General features: G+C 55.4%; 2 protein-coding genes and 1 long non-coding RNA gene across 6 annotated transcripts in view; 1 reads left to right on the forward strand and 2 right to left on the reverse strand.

Moving 5' to 3' along the window:
- LOC140905525 (uncharacterized) overlaps window positions 1-1,521 on the reverse strand; it is a 9,977-nt gene extending 8,456 nt beyond the window's left edge. Inside the window, exon 1 of the long non-coding RNA XR_012156877.1 lies at window positions 1,354-1,521. This is a non-coding gene — a long non-coding RNA (uncharacterized lncRNA). The remainder of the gene's footprint in view (window positions 1-1,353) is intronic.
- The window catches only part of LMF2 (lipase maturation factor 2), a 20,685-nt gene extending 14,677 nt beyond the window's left edge, over window positions 1-6,008 (forward strand). For all 4 annotated transcript variants that reach the window (XM_073328990.1, XM_073328991.1, XM_073328992.1 and 1 more), the window contains exons 9-14: window positions 286-382; window positions 1,339-1,521; window positions 2,145-2,313; window positions 3,132-3,243; window positions 3,967-4,075; window positions 4,500-6,008. In XM_073328990.1, coding sequence (XP_073185091.1) covers window positions 286-382; window positions 1,339-1,521; window positions 2,145-2,313; window positions 3,132-3,243; window positions 3,967-4,075; window positions 4,500-4,853 — 1,024 coding nt within the window. In that variant the 3' untranslated portion in view covers window positions 4,854-6,008. The remainder of the gene's footprint in view (window positions 1-285; window positions 383-1,338; window positions 1,522-2,144; window positions 2,314-3,131; window positions 3,244-3,966; window positions 4,076-4,499) is intronic.
- Window positions 3,559-21,898, reverse strand: part of MIOX (myo-inositol oxygenase) — a 25,891-nt gene continuing 7,551 nt past the window's right edge. The window contains exons 2-10 of the mRNA XM_073328994.1: window positions 13,654-13,734; window positions 12,823-12,903; window positions 12,297-12,459; window positions 11,979-12,046; window positions 11,359-11,468; window positions 10,755-10,822; window positions 9,528-9,577; window positions 8,961-9,073; window positions 3,559-8,095 (exon numbers count right to left, since the gene is read on the reverse strand). Of these exons, the coding sequence (XP_073185095.1) occupies window positions 7,987-8,095; window positions 8,961-9,073; window positions 9,528-9,577; window positions 10,755-10,822; window positions 11,359-11,468; window positions 11,979-12,046; window positions 12,297-12,459; window positions 12,823-12,903; window positions 13,654-13,734 (843 nt within the window). The 3' untranslated portion in view covers window positions 3,559-7,986. The remainder of the gene's footprint in view (window positions 8,096-8,960; window positions 9,074-9,527; window positions 9,578-10,754; window positions 10,823-11,358; window positions 11,469-11,978; window positions 12,047-12,296; window positions 12,460-12,822; window positions 12,904-13,653; window positions 13,735-21,898) is intronic.

Here is a 21,898-nt window from a genome sequence, read left to right on the forward strand (position 1 = left end):
ATGAAAAGCCTCGCTTCTGTGGGTTAAGGGGTTGGGGATGGGATTGAAGTTAAACTCCAGTTGTCTTTGCTGCAAAGTCTCTAGTCCAGAGCACAGCTAAGGACTGCGGCTGGCAAACCCTTCGTACAGCGGTGTCGTCTGGCAGCCTGGGCCTCTTGAAGTGGGGCAAAGTCTGCAGCCCCTCCCCCAGCTCTGCTGTTCAGTGGTGCTTCACTTCCAGTCGTGTGGCTAATGGGGGACTTTGGCCCTGTCTGCTGACCTGTCCTTCTCATGCCTCCCACACAGGTGTGCCTGCGTCCGGGGCTTTCCCTGGAAGCTCTGGGCTACTCTCCAGTGGGCTGTCTTCGCTGCTGCAGCAGCAGGGATGTTTGCTGTCAGCCTGGTGAGTGGGTGGGATGGTGTGGGGCAGCGGCCTATCATGTCTTGTGTGATATGGGGATTGGCGGTTGGCTAGTCACTCCCCTTCCATACCTAGTACAGGCCAGGCAGGGTCACTGCATGGGGTGGTGCCTGGTTCCTGCAGCCACCCTCTAGGGAGCCCAGGCTGGTAGAGGGCGGGCAGGGTTCAGGGTGCTGTGGGCACTTCAGGAAAAGAGAAGGCAGGTGGAGACTGAGCACCATCCATTACAATTCAGGGTGAGGCTCTGCCTCAAGGCATTGGGGCCTTCTGGGTCAGAAGACATACAGGATGCGGGAGGGACAGGAGCATGGTTAAAGCCCCGGGTGATCGGATCACGCTACCTAGCTCTTGCAGCTCTAGCTTTGTTGCAGGCTCGGACTACTGGACCCAGGCCCATCCCCTGAGGCGTAGTAGAGGGCAGTGCCATCTGCTAGGGGGAGCACGTTGGCGATGCAGCCGGGCAGAACAACCTGCGCTGGGGAGCAAAGCTGTGAACGCTGCCAAGGCTGCGTCCTGGCAGCTCTCCCCGCTGGTGAGGCTTGTCTCTAAGGCAGCCTCAAATTTTGGAAGGGCCACTGGTGCTGGAGGGTTGGCTGGGTCTGGGGAAATGCTGTGTGGCATAGTATGTGACCAGCCCACAGAATCCCCACCATGGGTAACAGGGAGTTAGATACTCTGGCTGGGTAACTGCAGGGGTGATTTAGTCATGCCCTGAGGTCAAGGTAAAGCTCCATCTTCTGGGCATTGGCTGGCACTATCCTCAGGGCTTGGGTGGACAGCATTGGATATTGACTGCTGCAGACACCAGCCAGGGTTGCTTCCTGGCGTGAGTTGGGCAGGGCCAGCAGATGAACTGGCCCACTCTGCTGCATCGCCCCTCCCTGGTGCCTATTGCACAGGGTGATTAAGCCGGCCTCTTCTCTGCTGCTGCCTCCCAGGTGCCCTTCACCTACCTAGAGTATGAGTCGAATGGGAAGCTGTGGCCCAGCATCCACCGGATGTTCAGTGCTGTTGACCGCTACCAGCTGGTGAACTCATACGGGCTCTTCCGCAGGATGACGGGGGTCGGGGGCCGGCCAGAGGTGGTGGTGGAAGGAAGCTATGACAAGGAGAACTGGACGGTAACTCGCTGCTATGCCCTGCCAGTGATCTCATGCCGCTGCTGTAGCTTTTCCCTAAGGGGGGGGAGGGGGCGGGATACGTCTGGGATGTGTGGGGAGGGGGAGTCTAGGTTAACCACGAGACCCAGCCTCTGTTGGACATCAGCAGTGAAATAAACACTAGTTAGCCCCATTGACCCCTTGCGGCTCCAGGTGGCCGTGTTTCCCTGAAGAGGAGGTGACCATCCCTGGGGCTTGAACAGGAGTGACGTGCTCTGGAGGTGCTGCTTGTGCCATGTGGCCATCAATGAGCGCCGCCCCCCTTTCCCCCAGCAAGAGCTGGCTGTCAGCCCCATTTGCAGTTTGGCCTTCTGGTCTAAGGCCCCATGCATCTAGATGTGGCGTCCTTCAGTTCCTGCCCTGAACTGCTGTGTTGGTGCTGTGTGCTGTTAAACAGCTGCTGTGTTCCACCCCATAGGCAGCTGCATTTAGGAATGGGGCAGTGATGCTGTAAAGTGCTTTGGGGCGTTGCCGGTGGCATCCTCATTCCAACCATGTTGGTCCAGAATGTTCGAGCCCCATTGCATGTGGGGTGAGGTAGCAGTTCAGAGGCACCTTTGCCCCATTCTCCTCTGTCCCTGCAGGAGATTGAGTTCATGTACAAGCCAGGGAACATCAGCGCAGGGCCTCCTGTGGTGGCCCCGCACCAGCCCCGCCTCGACTGGCAGATGTGGTTTGCGGCCTTGGGGGATCACGCTCACAGCCCCTGGTTCACCAGCTTCGTCTATCGCCTGCTGCAGGGCAAGAAAGAAGGTGAGGGGGCCATGCATGCCCAGCCATTCTGTGTCCCAGGCTGAGCTCGGGGTGGGCGCTCTCACCCTGTGATCAGCCCCTCACCCTGCCCACCCAGTAAATTCACGTGGTGCCCTGGGCAGTGGGTGTTACTCTGCTTTGTCGACGGAGCTAGTCACTTCAGTGGGTTGGGGCTGGGGGCACCAGCAGAGCTGCGTGCATGAGAAGTCCAGGGCTGGGATAGCAGGGGGAACTCTGGGTCAGGATTGACATGAACAGAGCTGTGTCTTCCATACCACTCCCTGCTTGCCTCTTAGCCTCAAATTGGCCAGCGCTCTGAGTCCTTGCTGCTTTCCTGCCCTGCCTCCCCAGTGCCATGCAGTGCAGCCAGAGCATGCCTGTGCTAAGGTGGTCCCAGCCCTAGCCCTGCCCAAACCTGGCAAGCTGCGCAAACTGGGATGGCAGCAGGGGCCGCCCCGTGTGAGCCCAGCAGCTGGGGTGCGGTGGTAAGGCATGCTCTGCTCTTCCTCCTGCTGGGGTCCCCACAGTGACAGGGCAGGGAGTTAGCTGCCCCATGCATCATCGTGGGAGTTCACTCCTGCTGGAGCGCTTGGCCTCTGCATTGGCTGCACTGGAGTCGTGGCCATCAAGCTTCTCTCTGCAGCACTGAGAGCTAGAAACCCTAATGTGAGAGCTGAGACTCTGGTGAGATCACCAGGCTCCACAGGCTGGGGCCCGCGGCATGGCCTTGATGCCTGGTGTTAATGCAGCTGGGCAGGAGGAGCAGCCTGGGGTAAAGGTGTGCTGGGGCCTTGCGCTAACTCCTCTGTGTCTGGCAGTGATCCACCTGGTACAGGTTGATGAAACTAAATACCCATTCAGCTCACGGCCGCCTGCCTACGTCCGAGCCCAGCTCTACAAGTACTGGTTCACGGAGAGCACTAAGGCCGGGTGAGTGACGCCAGCACCTTTCGCCATCAGCCTCCATCTGAGGGGATGAGGAGCTGGCTTGAGCAGCAGGCACAGCCCACTGTCCCCAGGGCTCACCCTGCGCTGCTTATTCCCATGGCCAGCATTCCCTGGTGCTTAACATGTTAATGATCTGAGAAGGGGGTGGCAACAAGGAAGCAAAACTTGCAGAGGATTCTGTTCTTTAGGTTAGTCAGGACCAGAGAGGACTGTGAGGAACTCCAGAGACCGAGTCAAATCAGGGGAATGGGCAAGAGGCGAGCAAATGCAATTCAGTGTTAAATGTGAAGTAATGCATGCTGGAGGGAAACATTTAATCACTTAACCGGAAAGGCTCTAAATGAACTGTCAGCCCCTGAGATGGAACTGGGTGACAGCTGTCTACGCACTGCAGCTGCAGTCAGAAGCTGTTAGGATGTGAGGAATGGGATGGTGAATAATGGAACTAGAGTTGGGCAAATACTGGCATCTGTCCTGTGTGCGCGGTGGGGAGACTCTTGGCTGCAGAGGGCCTAACCACTCGGAGGCCACTGCCTCCCAGCCTGGCTTCTGCAAGTGGGAATATTCTGGTCCTTATGCAATAACCGTTCAGGGCAGGGCCGGCTGTGCTGTCAGGAAAACTCTCCAGGAGTGGGAGTTGGGACCGCACCTGCCGCTCAGCGTGGCTGATCTGAGCAACTCCTGCCTCTTCTCCCTTCTCTGCAGGGGCTTCCCCCGCCAATGGTGGCGGCGGCAGCACGTGGAGGAGTTCTACCCCACTGTGTTCCTGGGAGACCCCAATCTGGAGGCCATGCTCAATCAGTACGGGCTGAAGGTAGGATTGGCAGAACACCACATCTAGGCTGTGAGCCATACGAGGCCTGGGCCACTTCCTGGGCACTTCCAGGGGGAGTGTTCTTGGAGCAGGGAGGGCTGCCTGCCATGGGGTTGGATTGCAATGTGTCCCCCTGTGTGCACACACCTTGTATGTCTGCCTTGGAATCACTTCTGAGCAGCAGAGCCCCACATGCCCCCTAGCAGTGGGGACAGACATGTCATGGCCCTGTGTTAAGACCAGGTACTCAGCACTGCATCTCAGCGAAGTGGTGATGGAGGAATTGAGCCCCTAGTGGTGGGTGGCTCCAGAGAGGCTTGTCTGCCCCGAAGCAGGGACCACCCATAGGCTTGGTGGGGCAGCCAGGGCTCCAACAGCCCAGCTCTGTGACTGCATCTGCATCTGTCTCTTCCTCTGCATGCAGGACAAGACGCCCCTGAAGCGCCCTACGGATGCCTTCCTGCCCATGACCCTGCAACTCATCCGGGAGCTTAGCCGCCCCTACACAGGCCCTGCCGTGGTGTGGTCTCTCTACCTCACTGCTGCCACCATCTGCATCCTGCGAGTGCTGAGCAGCAGGACACTGGGCAGCGCCCCCATCAGCCGGCACAAAGGCTCCAAGCGGCCTGATGTGGCAGAGGGAGACGGAGACCATGCGGGCAGTGAGAAGAATGGGCAGGTGAAGAAGAAGGAGGCAGAGGAGAAGGTCGAGGGCAGAGCCAGAGGGGCTGGAGATGCCCTTTCAGATAGCCTCCGTAGCACCAAGAAGAAGAAGTAGCCCCGGAGGTGCCAGCCCTAGACCCCCACCCCTTTCTTCCAGGCAATGACTGATATCACCTCTGCTCTAAACTCCTGTTTCTGGACTTGCCGCTCTCGCCTTGCCTGGCTCCACTCTGATGGCTCCTCCTAGCTCTCCTGTCTCCATAACCATACGGCAAATGGATCTTGTCTGCTCCGGCCACAGGCCTTACCGTGGGGGCCCATTGGTTATCAGCCTCCACCCCTAGTGGCTCCATGTTGGCCTGGACTTTTTCCCCCATAGCCCCGAGGATTTGAGCTGTGGAGCTGCCTGCTCTCCGGGAGGCTGCTCTGCCCCAGCTCAGGAAAGGTGTAGAATGTCACTTACATCCCTGTCTGCCCAAGGAGAGGCCATGCCCTGACCTACCCCTCACCCACCCTGCTCTGTGGAGCAACAGTTGTCATCCCCTTCCCTTAGGACTGCAGTCTCTGGACACCGGTGAGGTCAGTCCCTTCCCTCCCCGCTGGGGAGTTTGCTGCCCCTGAGTGCCATGGGCACTCCCGGTTATTGCTGCTGAACAGTGGCCTTATTTTGCCCATGGAGCTGGCCCTTACAGCTGAGAAGAGAACTGGGGTTGGGTACTTGGTAACGGGGATCCCTACAGCAGACCCAGGGCAAGGAGCCACATACTCTTTTCCCCCATGGCCAGTGGCTCTTGGGGGCTGAATTGCCCCAACCTGGCAGATCTCCAGCTCCTAGGGGCACTGTAAAGTGGGCAGGGTGGGAATCCTGGATCTCATCCCAGAGATGCCTTTAGGCAAGGAGCCGTGGCCCAGCTTGGATAAGCTGCAGGCTCCAGCTACGCCCAGCCCTTCCCCTTGTGCTCAGGGACAGCAGTACTGTGCTCATACAGGCAGGCAGGAGGCCCAATAGAAACCATGCCATCCTCTCCCCTTCCACTACTGCCTTAATGCTGCCCCCTCCTGTACCAGCCTGCTGTGGGGGGGTGGGGGTTGCTGTGCTTGCCCAGGGTTGCTGGGCAATCCCATGATCGTGTTCAGGGGCATGAGCACCTGTCTCGCTTGCCCTGGCCCCTCCCTGGGCACAGAGCCTGGCTGGCACGTGCTTCCCAGCAGCTGTTAATGGAGCGGAGACATTTCCTGTAACTTTCTAAATAAAGCCTTTGACATTCCAGCCCTGCCTCCCTTCCAGGAGTGGGGGATGGTTAGCCCCTCACCCAGGAGCCAGTGCATCCAGCCTGAGACAGGAGCTGGGGTGCATAGGGCATGGGCTGACAGTTCCTGCCAGGCTGCCCCAGGTTGTAATACTAATCCCCCGGGGCCACGTGGTGGGTGCGTGCACACATTCCCTCCTCCTCTGAATGTTGAGGCCCGGATCCTTGGCCAGCAGGGCCCTGGAAATGTGGCTGCAGAAACTGCAAGGCAGCTGCCTGGCTCAGGCTGATCTGGCCTAGCCCCTGTGTGCTCTGCCCCCTGAAGCTGTGGTACCAGGATTTCTGCCCTAGCTGTCTCCATGACACCACCGTGCCCCCCCCCCCCTCCCCTGTCCATCCTCGCCATAGAGCCGCCTGACCTCTAGCGTAACAGTGTGAGGTGCTGGAGACGGCTCATGTTTTCCCCTGCTGGGCTCCAAGGCTGAGCCCACACGGGAGGCAGCTGCTACAGCAACTGTGCTATGAAAAGCCACCCTCCCCTCCTGCCCCTTCTTGGTCAGGGACTCAGCGCAGAGCCTCTGTGTTCTTTGGCCTTTGGACCTGTTTCTATTGTTCTCTCAGGCCTACATCCTCCCCGTACCATCTCCTGCAGGCTGCTGATAGTGCCAGCTGCCTTTCTCTGCAGCTCTAGCCTCTTGCATGGCTTCAAGCGGCCCAGCTTGTGTCCTGGGGCCATGGGCCCTTCACTGCCCCCTTAGAAAGCCAAGCTCTCCACCATGTGAACCATCCCTGGGGTGAACAAAGGAGCCTTGGTGTAGGAGGAGATGCTGCGTGTGCAGGCCCGGAGAGCAGGTGCTGAGGCAAGCTGCACGAGGGCCTTGGGCTGAGCCCAGCGGGGCTGGGTCTGAGTAGATGGTAAAGGCAAGAGGGCACTGGTCCCTGCCATCAGAAGCGGGGGGAGAAGAGGAGTCAAGCCCAGGCAAAGGGGTTCAGCAAGAAGAGCTGCTGCTGCTCTTTACTGCAGCAGCAGAAAGTAGCTGGCAGGAGGAGGCTAGGGTCTGTGCTGCGGCCTGTTAGCCAGCTCGGAGCAGGTCAGCCTGGGCCCTGGTGCTCTGAGTTTGTGTTGGAGCTTTGGGGGCCAGGCCAGGGTGCGTGTTGGTAGCGAAGGAGGAAGGGTGGGGGCAGGCAGTTGGTTGCAGAGATGCTGAGGCAATGGTGGCGGCTGCCCCCTAGGAGGAGCAGGAGAGCCAGGCCAGGGGCGATGAGTTACAGGTGCCCCCAGCATGCCAGCATCAGCTCAGTACCCTAACTCCCTACCCCCTTTGCTGTGATGCTAGCTCTGCAGGGCTCTGCAGCGTGCATGGGACAGGTCCAGCACCATGTATGCTAACAACCTGTTTATTGAGCTCTGAAAACAACCCCCAGCACAGCGGCGCCCTGGTTGAAGGGGAGATCAGACACAGCAGCGCTGCTCCTGCGTACCCCGCCCTGGCTGCAGGGGGCTAGAAACTGAGCTGCGCCGGGGGCTTTCAGCCACTTGATAATGAGTGTGTGGGTTTGTGCAGGGGCAGAGTGAGGGGCAAAGGAGGGGTGCTTCGTGGAGGAAGCGGTGTCTCTAAGCAGGGGGTGGGCCAGGGCGGGGGGAGTGGGTGGCTGCAGCTTGCTCTTTGCCAATGTGGCATTGTGTAAAGTACCCAGGCCTCCGCAAGCTGGAGTGGGGAACAGAATGAGAAATGGAGCCATCTCCTCTCACCGCTTCCACCCGCATGTACCTTCCCCGGCCCGGGGTGCCTGGATCCCCCAGCAGCCCAGCCCAGCGGCTCTAGGGGACCTCCTTGCAGGCTGATCGGTGGGAGAATGCAGGGCCAGGCCTGAAGGCGGCTGTTCCCTAAAGGCTGGCTCCTGTTGTGCTCAGGGATTGAGCTCAGCCAGCTGGGTGAGGGTAGGGGACTGGGTGGGGATGCTGTCTCGGGGCCAGGTGGGTGCTTGCTCAGCGGGTCACCAGTACAGCTGGCCGGGGCAGTACTTGTCAATCAGGGACTGGTAATACGGCTTCAGCTGCATCACGTCGGGCAGATCCTTGCACTTGGTGTAGAGATCAAACTTGCTGCAGGGAGCAGAAAGCAAAGGCTGAACTAGGCTGTTCCCCTTCTGCTGTCCCTGCCCCATTCACCTCCCAGGAACCTGGCTGCACCCTGCCCCATAGCAACAGGGCAAACATCCCAGGAAGGCAAGGATAATCCACCCCAATGCTGCTCTCTGTCTCCACCCCGTGGAGCATGGAGGTGATCAGTTCTGTCCCATGTCTGTAACTGGGCTAGCTCTCTCCAGGGCTCCCTGTGGGCGCAGCAACTCGTTCCATATATGCCTCCTAGCCAAAGCCAGTCCCCAAACACTGACCCTCAGAGACCAGCCTCAGCCAGGGAGCCTGCCCCCTTCCCCAGCCACAGCCCTGCCTCCATTCCCTGCTCACTCCAGCCTCTCTCTGTTCACCCTGATCTCAAACCCTGTGACTGCCAGATGGGATCAGCCCTGAGGTCCCCCCAGTCCTGGATCCTGTCTCCAACAGGGGATGGAACCAGTTGTGCAAGAGAAAGGTGCAAGCACTCTGTAATAGGAGGTGAGGAGGGGGGAGGATCCCACATTAGGTCCCCTCCTGCTCTCTAATAATTGGAGCACAGCTCAAGCCCAAAAGCTTAATATCGGTGCAAAAACATGTTAGCATCAATAACTCTGTGTGTTCCTATTGGCCACATAAAATGTCCAAGGCCTGGGTGAATCTTAAATTTTTGACCTTGATGACTTCATGTGGCAGAGAGTTCCACAGCTCGCTGGTACTCTGTGTTGTGTGGGGGGGGAGTATTTCCTAGTATCGGTTTCAGATTTGCTGCCTTTGATTGCATGGCTGCTATGCCCATCCTCAGGGCCTGGCTCAGCAGCCCCTTCCCCTCTCCCCAGGGCTGGGCACGCACTTGAATTCCTTGACCCAGGCCAGCATGCGCAGGTCCTCGTTGCTGCACAGGTGCATGTAATCCCCGCCCGTGTGCCAGGGGTAGAAGGAGTGGAAGCGGATCATGTAGAAAGCCTGCACGAGGAGAAAGGGTGAGAGGGCCAGCATCAGCCCGGACCCAGCCATCCCACCAACTCTGATGCAGCCCAGCCCAGGGGGCAGCTGCTCCTTCTCCAATCCCCAAATCTCCCCTTTGTGTCCCCAAGGCTTTTGGTACCTCATCCTGAGAGCCTGCGTGGGTGGGGGGGGGGGTATCAGCCCTGTGCCAATGGGGCATCAAGGAGTAGGTGGAGGCAGAGGAACCGGACTGTGAAGACCTCCTGCTGCTGCAGGGGGTAGCATAACCCAGCTGGACAGCAGGGGAAAGCCGATGGGGCAAATGCCCAGCATGCTGTCCCTGGGGGCAGCAGGAGACAGTCCTGGGGGGTTGGCTCAGCTGTGGGACAGGCATGAGCCAGTTCTCACAGCCACATACCCCCATTTTGCCCCCCACCCCCCAAAAAACCTCCAAAAATCCCAAACCACTTACCTCCTGGGGGAGAGCAAAGTGGTTGAATTTCATGACTTTGTACATGTACTCTGGGGAGAAAGAGCAGTGTTAGTCCCATGAGCCCAGGCACCCAGACTGGCTCCAGTGCCCTGTCCCAGCCTGTCTGCTCACAAGACACTGCTACCCTTCTCGGAGCTTGTGGGCTGTGGCAGCCAGAAATGAACCTACTGTAAGGAGTTCATGTAGCCCTACAGCTCCAGGCCCCCAGCTGAAAACCAGGCCCTGGGAGCTTCTTGCTGGCACCCTTGATCACTGCCCACATCTGACAATATTAGCCCCGGTGCCAGGCGCTGTGCAGATCAGTCAGGACGGAGCACCCATCGCAGGAGCTGACAGTACCAAAGAGACTGCAAAGTGGTGCAGGGGTGCAGCCCGAAGGATGCAGGGGTGGGAGAAGGCAGAACAGGGTTCTTCTGTTCCTGATTCTGACAGTGATTTGCAATGGGACCTTGGGCAAGTCTGTGCCTTTGTTTCCCCAGCTGTGAATGGGGGATACACAAGTCACGCACTACCTACTGGCGCACCTCTGTTAGCTGGCAGCAGCAGTAGGCTGCTATCCTCTGTGGCCCAGCCGCTAGCGGGCGACAGGAGAGATGCTTTGCAAGGGTATTCCATCACAGTGCCCTAAGCCCCTATGGATGGGGAAGGGCTGCTGGGGGGAAGATCCCGGTTGCTCTGGGCAGAGGAGAGGATCATGTGTCTGGAGAGCCGCCCCCACACCCACCGTTTTGTTTTTCTGCCACCCAGCTGCTCTTTGGTGGTGGCTATTGGCGTGCGGGGGTTGCACAGGCCAAGGGTGCAGCAAGGTGAGAAGAGGGCCAGGGAAGCAGGGCCCGACGCGCAGGAGGTGGGGAGTGGGACAGTGGGGCAGGAGAGGGCGGTGGGTTTGGGAACTGCAGGTGGGAAGGGGGGGTGCAGCTGTGGTCCCAGGGGTGAGGGAGATAGTGCGAACGGAGCCCTGTGGGACACTGACCACAAGGGGCAGGGGAGGACCCCCAAGGAGCGAGACGAGGGCGAGCCGGGAGGAGAGGGCAGCCGAGAGCTCCAGGAGCAGGGATCTGCTCCCACTGGTGCATTGACCCTCACCCTGAAGGGGCCCTGAAAGCAAATCCCCACCCCACCCCCAGCTCCGTTCTCCAAGGGGCTTCCGGAGCCAGGCCCAGCCCTCGGCCGCAGCCAGGAGCCCCCCGCCAGGCACGCCCTTACCGTCATGGCCCCAGGACATAAGCACGTTGGCCAGGCCGCTGTGAGGCTGGTAGATCCCGTACTGCGAGCTGAGCAAGAGAGAGAGCGGGTCAGCGGAGCTCCCGGCAGGGCCTCAGCCCTCCCGCCTCGTCCCCTCTCCTTGGGGGAGCGCCCCACAGGGCTACAGGGCACGAGCACTGGCTCCGAGACACAGGCCAGGTGCCTGCAGGCGGGTGCGGAATATGAGCCGCAGTAACAACCGGCCGACTCGGTGTGTTAATTGTTGGGGAAACTCAGCCTCGTGCCCCCCATTGGGGGGGAAGGGGGCAGGACCCAGACCTGCCCCTGAGGGGCGCAGTGGGGACTCGGGACTGCAGCTGTGCCATTGGAGGGGGATTACACCTCACCCGCCCCAGTGCCCAGCTGCTCTCACCACCCCAGGCCCAGCGCTCTGCTGCTCCAGCCTGCAGACCTTGGGAGGCTGCTGGGTGTAGGGGCGGCCGGGGGGTCAGGCAGAGCTGTCCCAGTGGGTGGCTGCCCTGTAGGGTGCGGTGAGCCTAGGGGTCACTTCCTAGTGGAAGGGACCCCCAGGGCACAGGTGCTCTGGCGGCGGGAGGGGACTCACTTGTACAGGGGGTTTTTTGTGTCGGGGTTGTCGTGGAAGGTGGAGTCGCTGAAGACGACGGACTCCTGGACCCTGCAGCCCACGGGGAACGTGTCACCCACCACAGCCCACTGCAGAGAGAACATGGGAACAAAGGGCTCGCCAGCCAGGGCCGAGCTGAGGGCCACCTAACCCAGTGTCCTGGCTCCAACCATGGTCCCTTCAGTGGGTAGCTGGCGGGGAGGGTAATCTGCCCTGCACCAGCCCCATCCTGGGCTCTCGTAGCCAGATATCAGCTTGAGCTCACCCATCGCCTTGCATTTGTGAGCATTAACTGTAATAGCTCCAGATCTCCATAGGACCCACGGACGCGGCCCTTCCCTCTGAATCTTGCTGGGTGCTTGGCCCATCCCTCTGGAAACACACAGTTGAGGAGCTGGCCAGGGATGGGGGATGGCCCCCACTGGCTCCCGTCGCAAAGGGCTCTGTGTCTCTGGCAGGTGGCCCACATGCACCCAGCACCTTAGGGCATTGCCCCCCTCACTCCCCCTCCCCTGGCTGATCCCCAGGGGTCACACGGGGGTAACCAGTCATACTGAGTGCATTCGACTGGAGCACACGCTGCCTCCACGGCTGTTCACCTGAGGCTCCCCGGCCAGGGCCAGGATTTTGCCCATGTCATGCAGCAGCCCGACCAGCTGGAACCAGTCTGTGACAGAGAGAGCAGAGAGGGGTCAGCCTGGGGCTGGGATGGGGGCAGCCCACACGCGGGGCTGTTTGGCAGCAGAAAAACCCACGCTGGTTTCTTGGCTGCACCCACGAGGAGCCGCTAATGCAGCAGCCTCTCGTCCCAGAGAAGGAAGGGGGTCGGTTCCTACCTACCCAGCTCTGTGGAGACCCCAACTGGGATCCCGCACCCAAGCTGCCCCAGTTCCAGCGCACAGAGGGGCTGGCCCTACCTTTGTCTGGGTGGGCCTGGCGGATGCCCTCGGCGGTCTGGTACGCGTGGTAGGAGTTGGGAAAGTCCACGTCAGGGTCTGATTCATCCACCACGTTATCCAGTAAATCCAAGGCCTCCATGATGCTCATTCGGCGCTGGGCACAGGCCCCGTACTCTGCACCCTGGGGAGAGGGGAGCTGGTGAGGCCCAGCTGTGAGCACAGGGGTCACTGCCAGCTCTAGGGGCCAGAAATGGGGCGGGGAAATGTCTGCAATAGCCTCACTCCCTTGGCTGGGGTTCCCAGGGACTGTCGGGGGAGCAGCGTTCCCTAAGGGGCTCTGGGTTGGGCTGGGGAGGGAAACAGAGGGGGCTCCCATGGGCTGGGGCTCCTGGGGAGCCGGGCTGTGGCTAACCCTTTTCTAGACACAACCGCTGGAGATTTATAGTCCCCTCTCAGGAAGGGGCTGTCTGCAGCATCTCGGGGGGCTGGATCAGCAGTGCTGGAGGGGCACAGGTGGGGTTCTGTGAGTCCCCAGGAGACGTACCTTCTTCCGGACAAAGTCCACGGTCTGGTGCGTGTGCATCAGCAGGTAGGTGTTGTACACGCGATCTAGCAGCGGCCCGGCCTGGAACAACACACCCGTGACTCAGATGAGAGCCCAGGCCTGCTACTCCAGCCCCAGCCTCTTCCACAGGAGGTAGCTATGGATCTCTGGCCATGGGGAGCAGGACAGTAGTGCTGGCTGTGGGAGGAGCTCCCGGCTATTCCAGTCCCGGTCTCTCCCAGCAGGGGGTGCTGTGGGGAGCAGGGCGGGAGCGCTGGCCATAGGGGACTCCCGGCTATTCCAGTCCCGGTCTCTCCCAGCAGGGGGTGCTGTGGGGAGCAGGGCGGGAGCGCTGGCCATAGGGGACTCCCGGCTATTCCAGTCCCGGTCTCTCCCAGCAGGGGGTGCTATGGGGAGCGGGACAGGAGCGCTGGCCATAGGGGACTCCTGGCTATTCCAGTCCCGGTCACTCCCAGCAGGGGGTGCTATGGGGAGCGGGACGGGAGCACTGGCTGTGGGAGGCGCTCCCGGCTATTCCGGTCCCGGTCTCTCCCAGCAGAGGGCGCTGTGGGGAGCGGGGCGGGAGCGCTGGCCATAGGGGACTCCCGGCTATTCCAGCCCTGGCCTCCCCCTTGGCCCCTCCTAGCCCCAGCAGGGAGTGCAGTTCCTGCAGTCACCGGGTCGCCAGCCTGTTGGCCAGAGCAGATCGGCTCCAGCCTGAGCGCCTAGCACCGGGACCCGTCTCTGCCTAGACATGGGGGATTGACACCCCATGCCCATGAGGTAGGTCCCAGATATCCAGTGGCAGACGACAGGGCGGCGGGAGCTCACCGTGTAATTCCTGTAGTCTGTTTTCAGCTTGCCATGCTCAGCCCCTGCCTCCGGCCGGTAAACTTCAGAGGGGTCTGCGTCCTGGGGCGAGGGAAGGCATGAGGGACCAGCGAGGGTAGCGCCCACCTGCTCCCCTCCCTGCCAGCCCCTCCCACCCGGCCCTGGCCAGGTCGTCCTTACCAGGGGCTATTGCCTCAATAGATCAAACTGTATGTCCAGGTGGTATGTTTGTCTGTATGCTGGGTCAGTATGTCCAACTGTCCGTTAGTCCGTCACTCTGTTTGTGCATGTGTCTGTCTGTCCGTGTTCCACAGTGGACTCCCAGTTCCACAGAACCTGTCAGTGAGCCTGAAAGCTCTCAGAGACCTGGTTCCGCAGCAGCCTACCTGCCGGGCTGGCCGGCACTGGGAACCCCGGCAGCCCGGACTCCCCAGCCGACTACCAGGCAGGCTTCCGCAGAGCCAGGAAGTGCATCCACAGGCAACAGACCCGTCTGCTTCCTGCAAAAGTTTTGTTGCAATTGACACATTCCCATGGAACAGTTCGACTTCAGCAAATCGGCATTTTCTGATGGAGTCATGATCCAGTGGCAAATTCCCAACCAGCTCCAATGCCCAGCTCTGTGTCAGTAGTGATACTCTACACCTTTCCTCCTCCTATAGGTCTGACAGGTTTCCATGCCCCCCCCAGCTATTATAATCCACCAATCAGACTCCAGTGCTCTCCTTCTTGTCCAATGAGATGGCCATATGGCTCTGGAAGTCCTGTCTATTTTTCAAGGACCCCCTAGGTTGCAGGTTTGGTCACGTGCACTTATAGCGCCATTCAGCCATTTTGGGGGGGAAAACAAGATTTTTTTGGGGGGGTACTTTTTTTACTGTATCCTTACTGGAATCATTCAAAACAAACCAATAAATATAAATCTCGTCCTTCTTCCGTCTTTTTCGTTTAAAATGTACTTTGTGTGCAATTAGCACAAATCTAAATCAAGTTGATTAAATAATTGTACACAACCGCTACAGTAGTACAAGTCTAAATAAATTAAATACATGCAACAAAGCTTAGTAACAGAGTAATAGTATATATATATATGAGAAAAATCAATATATGTACTCATGCATTATCCTCACTTTTGCTGTTAGTACAATTCTAAATTTAGTCAAATTACGTAATTGTACAAGTCTATATAGAATAAATACATGTAAAAAATCTTAATAACAAAGGAATAAAAGAGAAGTGTTATGTTATATATATATGTAAGCAGTCAGAATAAGCTTTACCCTGACATCTGGTGGTGAGCTGTGGAAAAGGACTTCAGGGGCTGATCTCGTTTGCATGGGCACACCCACCCTGCCTAGTGTGATGGACTGCTTGCCCAAACGGTCACTTTGGCTGCTGTGGGATCCCCAGTCTCTCTGTTATTGGGGCAGGAGTAATAAAGCGTTGTTATCCTGGTTATGTGAATCAAGGACAGTAGAACTGTACTTGGCATTTTATGACGGAGGGACTTGCCCTCAACTAAAGAGCACTCGCTAGACAAGGGACATGGGTTCCAAAACCCAGTGGATTGAGACAGGTTGGGGTTAGGTATATGTACTGGGGAGTGTGGGCCCTTTTGAAGGCTCTGAACACTACTTTAATTCCTTCTCTTCTTCCATGGTGTAATAACAGAACTACGTTTGGCTCCCTTAGGAGTCTTGTTTTATCCTGCAGAGCTGAAATCACTAACACCTGGGCGTGAGCATTGGACCTACTTTAGGCTGGTGGTGCACCAGCACTGAGGCTCCCCCTATTACCAGCTAAAAGTCAGAGAGCTGAAGGTGCTGAGAGCTGTGTTAAATGGGGGGGGGCTGAAGACAACTTGGTGAGTGGACAGCAGGACAGTGAGAGCGGTGTGGGCGGCTGGCAGAGAGGAGTGGACAGCAGGACAGTGAGAGCGGTGTGGGCGGCTGGCAGAGAGGAGTGGACAGCAGGACAGTGAGAGCGGTGTGGGCGGCTGGCAGAGAGGAGTGGACAGCAGGACAGCTCGGGGAGAGTGGAGTGGATAGCAGGGCGGCTGGTGGAGAGGAATAGACAGCAGGACAGCTGGCGGAGAGGTGTGGAGAATGGAGAGCGGAGTGGAGCGGATAGCTGACGTGGCAATTGGCTAGCTCAGAGAGCGGATAGCAGGGCGGCTGGCGGAGAGGCGTGGAGAGCGGAGTGGATAGCAGGGCGGCTGGCGGAGAGGCGTGGAGAGCGGAGTGGATAGCAGGGCGGCTGGCGGAGAGGCGTGGAGAGCGGAGTGGATAGCAGGGCGGCTGGCGGAGAGGCGTGGAGAGCGGAGTGGATAGCAGGGCGGCTGGCGGAGAGGCGTGGAGAGCGGAGTGGATAGCAGGGCGGCTGGCGGAGAGGCGTGGAGAGTGGCGTGGATAGCAGGGCGGCTGGCGGAGAGGCGTGGAGAGTGGCGTGGATAGCAGGGTGGCTGGCGGAGAGGTGCGGCTGGTGGTGAAGACTGCAGCAGAGCCCTATGGAGAGGCATGGCACTTGGCCATTGACCGGAGCAGCGGAGCATATAAGATGCCCCCCACCTCCCTCCACTTCCACCCGGGCTGGGAGGTAAACTCAGCAGATGAACTTCTGAACTCTGGGGGGCTGCACTGACCAAGGACAGAAACTGGGGTTGGGGGGCGGGTGACTATTGGGTTGCTGGACTTAAGACCCTGAGGGGAAAAGGACACTGCCAAACTTACTTGGGGGAGGGTCTTTTGCTCATGGTTGGTGTTATGAATCCTGTTTGTGGTGTTTCCCCAACATTATGCCTCATTGTTTCCCTCCTTTATTAAAAGGCTTTTGCTACACTCAGACTCTGTGCTTGCGAGAGGGGAAGTATTGCCCCTTAGAGGCGATTGGGGGGAAGAGGGGGTGTAATTGTCCCAGGTCACTGGGTCGGGGCTCAAGCCAGTTTTGCATTGTGTTATTGAAACAGAACCTCTAGATACTGAACCCGGCCCTTGTTGCTGCCAACTCTGACGGGCAGAAGGGTTACATATATACATAACTTTTCCTCATTTTTAAAGGTATGTATTCTCTTATGCAGTTAGCTCAATTCTAAATCAATTAAATATATGCAAAAAAGACTTAATAACAGAGGAATAAAGGAGAAATGTTTATATATAATTCTATGATATCTATCATGCATTTTTCTAATTTTCAGAAAAAAATATTTGTATGCAGTTAGAACATTTCTAACTACATTACACACATGCACAAAGGCTGCAAGGGATTCCTGATCGGAAGGGTAAATATAACTTTAGGATTAATGACGTGTGCACGGGATCTAGTTGTTCTACAGCCGCCTTTCAGAGATGGCCAAGAAGGTTTTTAAAAGGGATGGGGAGAGTCGGGAGAAAGATGAGAAAAGCCATTTACGCAACAGAAAGTGAATATTTTGGACCTCATTATGATGGACAAAGATGAATTAATCACTGGACTGGAAGTTGGTGGTTGCAGAGGCCCAGTGATCATGACATAAAATGTTTGATTCCACAATCCTCATTTCTGGGGTCCACACTTTAAAAAGGATGTTGAAAAACTGAAGAAGATGCAGAAAGGAGCCACAAAAACAACTCAAAGCGGGGGGAGAAAATGCCTTGAAGCAAGAGACATAAAGAGCAGCACCATCTGTTTAGCTCATCAACAAGCTGCTGACAGGTGACTCTTGGTTCCAGTGTATAGGGACTTTCGTAGAGAGAAGCGACTGGGCACTAAAGGGGTCTGTACTCTAGCTAAGAAAGGCAGAACAAGAACCAGCAGCTGGAAGCTGAAGACAGACCAAATCAAATTAGAAATAAGGCACATTTTGTCGTAGTGAGTGAGGGGGATTAAGCATTGGCACAAATTATCAAGGGGGGGGCGGGGTGGTTTGTCCATCTTGGAGGTCTTCAGAGCAAGACTGGCTGTCTTTCTGGAAGATCCACTTTAGCTACACCACAAGTTATGCGGTAGTGAACCACAAGCTATTGGGCTCCATACAGGGGGAACTGCGTGAATTTGAATGGGCTGTGAAATGCAGGAGGTCAGGTTAGATGATCTAATGGCAGGGCCGGCCTTATGGGTGGGCAATGTGGGTGACCACCCAGGATGTTGTGGTCAAGAGGGAAGGAGCGTGCTGGGTCTGGGGTGCAAGGCCGTGGAAGGGAGCTCGAGGCAATGTGGGGGAGGCAGCGGGGGTCAAGGGATATGGAGGCAGTGGGGAACCCAAGGAGACAGTAGGGGACATAGGTGATGGGGGAATGGGTGGGGAGCCTGGGGAGACAGTGGGGGCCAGGGGCAATGGGGGGATCAGTGGGGGGCAATGGAGGCTTAGGGGGATGGGTGGGGAGCTCAGGGAGGCAGTGGAGGCCAGAGCATCAAAATACAGGTTCACCCAGGGTGCCATTTCCCTAAGGCCCGCCCTGTCTAATGGTCCCTTCTGAGCTTAAACTCCATGAACCTATGAATCTACCCCACCGAAAACTCCCAGCTCTGGGAGCAGGCGACAAACCACACCCCCCTGCCTGAGCCAATTAGCAAGTCGTCTTTAACCACGCGGCCTTTTGCATAATCACACATCATAAAATTTTAGGGTGCGTCACATTTTTCTGCACCAGTCAGAAGGTTTTTTTGACCCCCGTAGCCTTTTACGGTACTGTACCAGGCTTTCCCCCCAAATTTCCCTATTCCATTTACGCATCATCCTCTTCTCCCAAATGGCAATCAGCCCCTAATGGCTTCCACTGTAAAGAGGCCTCATAATTTTAGTAAAATTTTGCCTACATGAACTGCACAGAATGAAGACTTCAATCCAACCCTGGGGAAGGGGCGGGGCCTCAGGGGGAAGGGGCAGGGCAGGACCACAGTTCAGGCAATGGTGGGCCCCCCATTTTTAAGGGGCTTCCGCCACTCCTGGATGAAGTACCCTGCATGTTGTGATAGGCATGTGCAGGACCCATGGATTTTGAAAGGTGTGTTATGGGGGATGTTGATTATCATGACAGTGGAGATTTGCCTGCACGTTTTGCATTTGTTGTTCTGGCAGAGACTGGTGCCACTTGGCATTGGTGGGTCCTAGTCTGTGGGGAGCTTGTTTCTAATGATGACTTGGCAAAGTTGGGGGGTTGTTTGAAGGCCAGAAGGGGCATTCGGGAAAGATTTATTTCAGGATGGGGTCCCCATCGAGTATGGGCTGTAAGTCTTTGATGCTACCCCATGTGGTTTAGGGATTAATCACAGTTTTAATCACACTGTTAAACAGTAGAATACCAATTGAAATTTATTAAATATTTTTGGACATTTGTCTACATTTTCAAATATATAGATTTCAATTACAACACATGATACAGAGTGTACAGTGCTCACTTTATATTATTATTTTTCTTGCAAATATTTGCACTTTAGAAATGATAAAAGAAATAGTGTTTTTCAATTCGCCTCATACAAGTACTGTAATACAATCTCTTTATCGTGAAAGTGCAATTTACAAATATAGATTTTTTTTCTGTTACATAACTGCCCTCAAAAACAAAACAATGTAAAACTTTAGAGCCTACAAGTCCACTCAGTCCTACTCCTTGTTCAGCCAATCGCTAAGACAAACAAGTTTGTTTACATTTATGGGAGATAATGCTGCCCACTTCTTATTGACAATGTCACCTGAAAGGGAGAACAGGAATGGCACTTTTGTAGCCAGCATTGCAAAGTATTTATGTGCCAGATATGCTAAACATTTGTATGCCCCTTCATGCTTCGGCCACTATTCCAGTAGACATGCTTCCATGCTGATGACGCTCGTTAAAAAAATAATGTGTTAATTAAATTTGTGACTGAACTCCTTGGGGGAGAAATGTATGTCCTCTGTTCTGTTTTACTCGCATTCTGCCATATATTTCATGTTAAAGTCTCAGATGATGACCCAGCACATGTTGTTCATTTTAAGAACATTTTCACGGCAGATTTGACAAAACGCAAAGAACGTACCAATGTGAAATTTCTAAAGATAGCTACAGCACTCGACCCAAGGTTTAAGAATCTGAAGTGCCTTCCAAAAATCTAAGAGGGATGAGGCGTGGAGCATGCTTTCAGAAGTCTTAAAAGAGCAACACTCCAACGCGGAAACTACAGAACCCAAACCACAAAAAAAAGAAAATCAAGCTTCTGCTGGTGGCAGCTTACTCAGATGATGAAAATGAACATGCGTCAGTCCACTCTGCTTTAAATTGTTATTGAGCAGAACCCATCAGCAGCATGGATGCATGTCCTCTGGAATGGTGGTTGAAGCATGAAGGGACGTATGAATCTTTAGCACATCTGGCACATAAATATCTTGTGATGCCGGCTACAACAGTGCCATGAAAATGCCTGTTCTCACTTTCAGATGACATTGTAAACAAGAAGCGGGCAGCATTATCTCCTGAAAATGTAAATAAACTTGTTTGTCTTAGTGATTGGCTGAACAAGTAGTAGGACTGAGTGGACTCGTAGGCTCTAAAGTTTTAAACTGTTTTATTTTTGAATGCAGTTATTTTTGTACATAATTCTACATTTGTAAGTTTAACTTTCATGATAAAGAGATTGTATTACAGTACTTGTATGAGGTAAATTGAAAAATACTATTTCTTTTGTTTTTACAGGGCAAATATTTGTAGCAAAAAGAAATATAAAGTGAGCACTGTATACTTTGTACTCTGTGTTGTAATTAAAATCAATATATTTGAAAATGTAGAAAACATCCAAAATTATTATTTAATAATCATTATTACATAAATGATATTTTATTATTGTTTGACAGCACGAGTAATCACGATTAATTTTTTTAATCGCGATTAATTTTTTTAATTGCTTTGACAGCCCTAATTTTAAGTCATGGCTTTCCGACTGCCTGAAGGACAGAGATAAAGGTTCCACATTTGGCACCTTCCCTTGACCCTTCCATTTTTCTGAATTTTTTGTGATTATCTGAAGAAACATGTGCCCCCAACCTCACCTTCCCTATTTTTCTCAAGCTAATAGCTGGTAATTAAAATTGTGTCCTCTCCATCTCCTTCTACTAAACATCTTATTTTTAGTCAAAGGTCTAATGAAATAAAAAATCACCCCAATTAATGGTTTAGAAAGTATTTCTTACATGCTACGTACAGCAAGAGAAAGAGTAACCCAACCTTTAAAAAGTATAATTCATAAATAGGGCCAAGGATAAGACATCAGACCTGGCTTTTAGGGGAAACTTTGACAACTGTCTGGAACCTTTATTTAGCAAAAGCAAAGCAAAGCAAATGTTATATGCTTTGTTTGTCAGTCGGCATACTTTAGCACAGGTGAGCACTATGTAATATAAAAGCTCTCCCCTGCCTCCTGAGGTGTTATCTCCCCACCTTTCTTTTGCCAGTCTTTCTAATCGTTTTCCCAAGGGGATCAGCAGTGAGAAATAAATAAATTACATTAACGAGGGCATCGGACATATTGGGCATATATATGTAACCCTTCTGCCCGTCAGAGTTGGCAGCAACAAGGGCCGGGTTCAGTATCTAGGGGATCCATTCCAATAACACAATGCAAACCGGCTCGAGCCCCCACCCAGTGACCTGGGACAAATATATACCACCCCTGCTGGGCGCCTCCTAGAGGCGATACTTCCCCTCTCGCAAGCACAGAGTCTGAGTGTAGCAAAAGCCTTTTAATAACAGAGAGAAACAATGTGGCATTATGTTGGGGAAACACCCCCAACAGGATTCATAACACAACCCATGTGCAAAAAAAAACCCACCCCAAGCAAATTGGGCATGCCCTTTCCCCTTTGATTCTTGAGTCCAGCAACCCCAAATCACCCAAAGTCCCAAAAGTCCAATGCCCCAAAAGTCTCTGTCCCTGGTCAGGGCAGCCCCAGAGTTCGAAAGTTTATCTGCTGAGCTTTACCTCCCAACCTGTGTGGAAATGGGACGGGGGTAAGAGGCACCTTACATGATCTGAAGCTGACCGCCCCATAGCGGCACTCCGCTCCGCCAGCCGCCCCACGAACTCCTTTGCTCAGCTGCGCTGCGCTGCGCTCCGCTCCGCCAGCCGCCCCACGAACTCCTTCGCTCAGCTGCACTCCGCTCCGCCAGCCGCCCCACGAACTCCTTCGCTCCGCTCCACAGCCCACAAGCAGCTCCTGCCATCCACATAGTGCTCCGCATCGAACTGCTTCACCAGCCAGTCCGCAAGGCACTCCAGCCATCCCGCAAACTGCTCC

This window comes from Lepidochelys kempii, chromosome 1 (assembly GCF_965140265.1).
Source record: "Lepidochelys kempii isolate rLepKem1 chromosome 1, rLepKem1.hap2, whole genome shotgun sequence".
Lineage (NCBI taxonomy): Eukaryota > Metazoa > Chordata > Testudines > Cheloniidae > Lepidochelys > Lepidochelys kempii.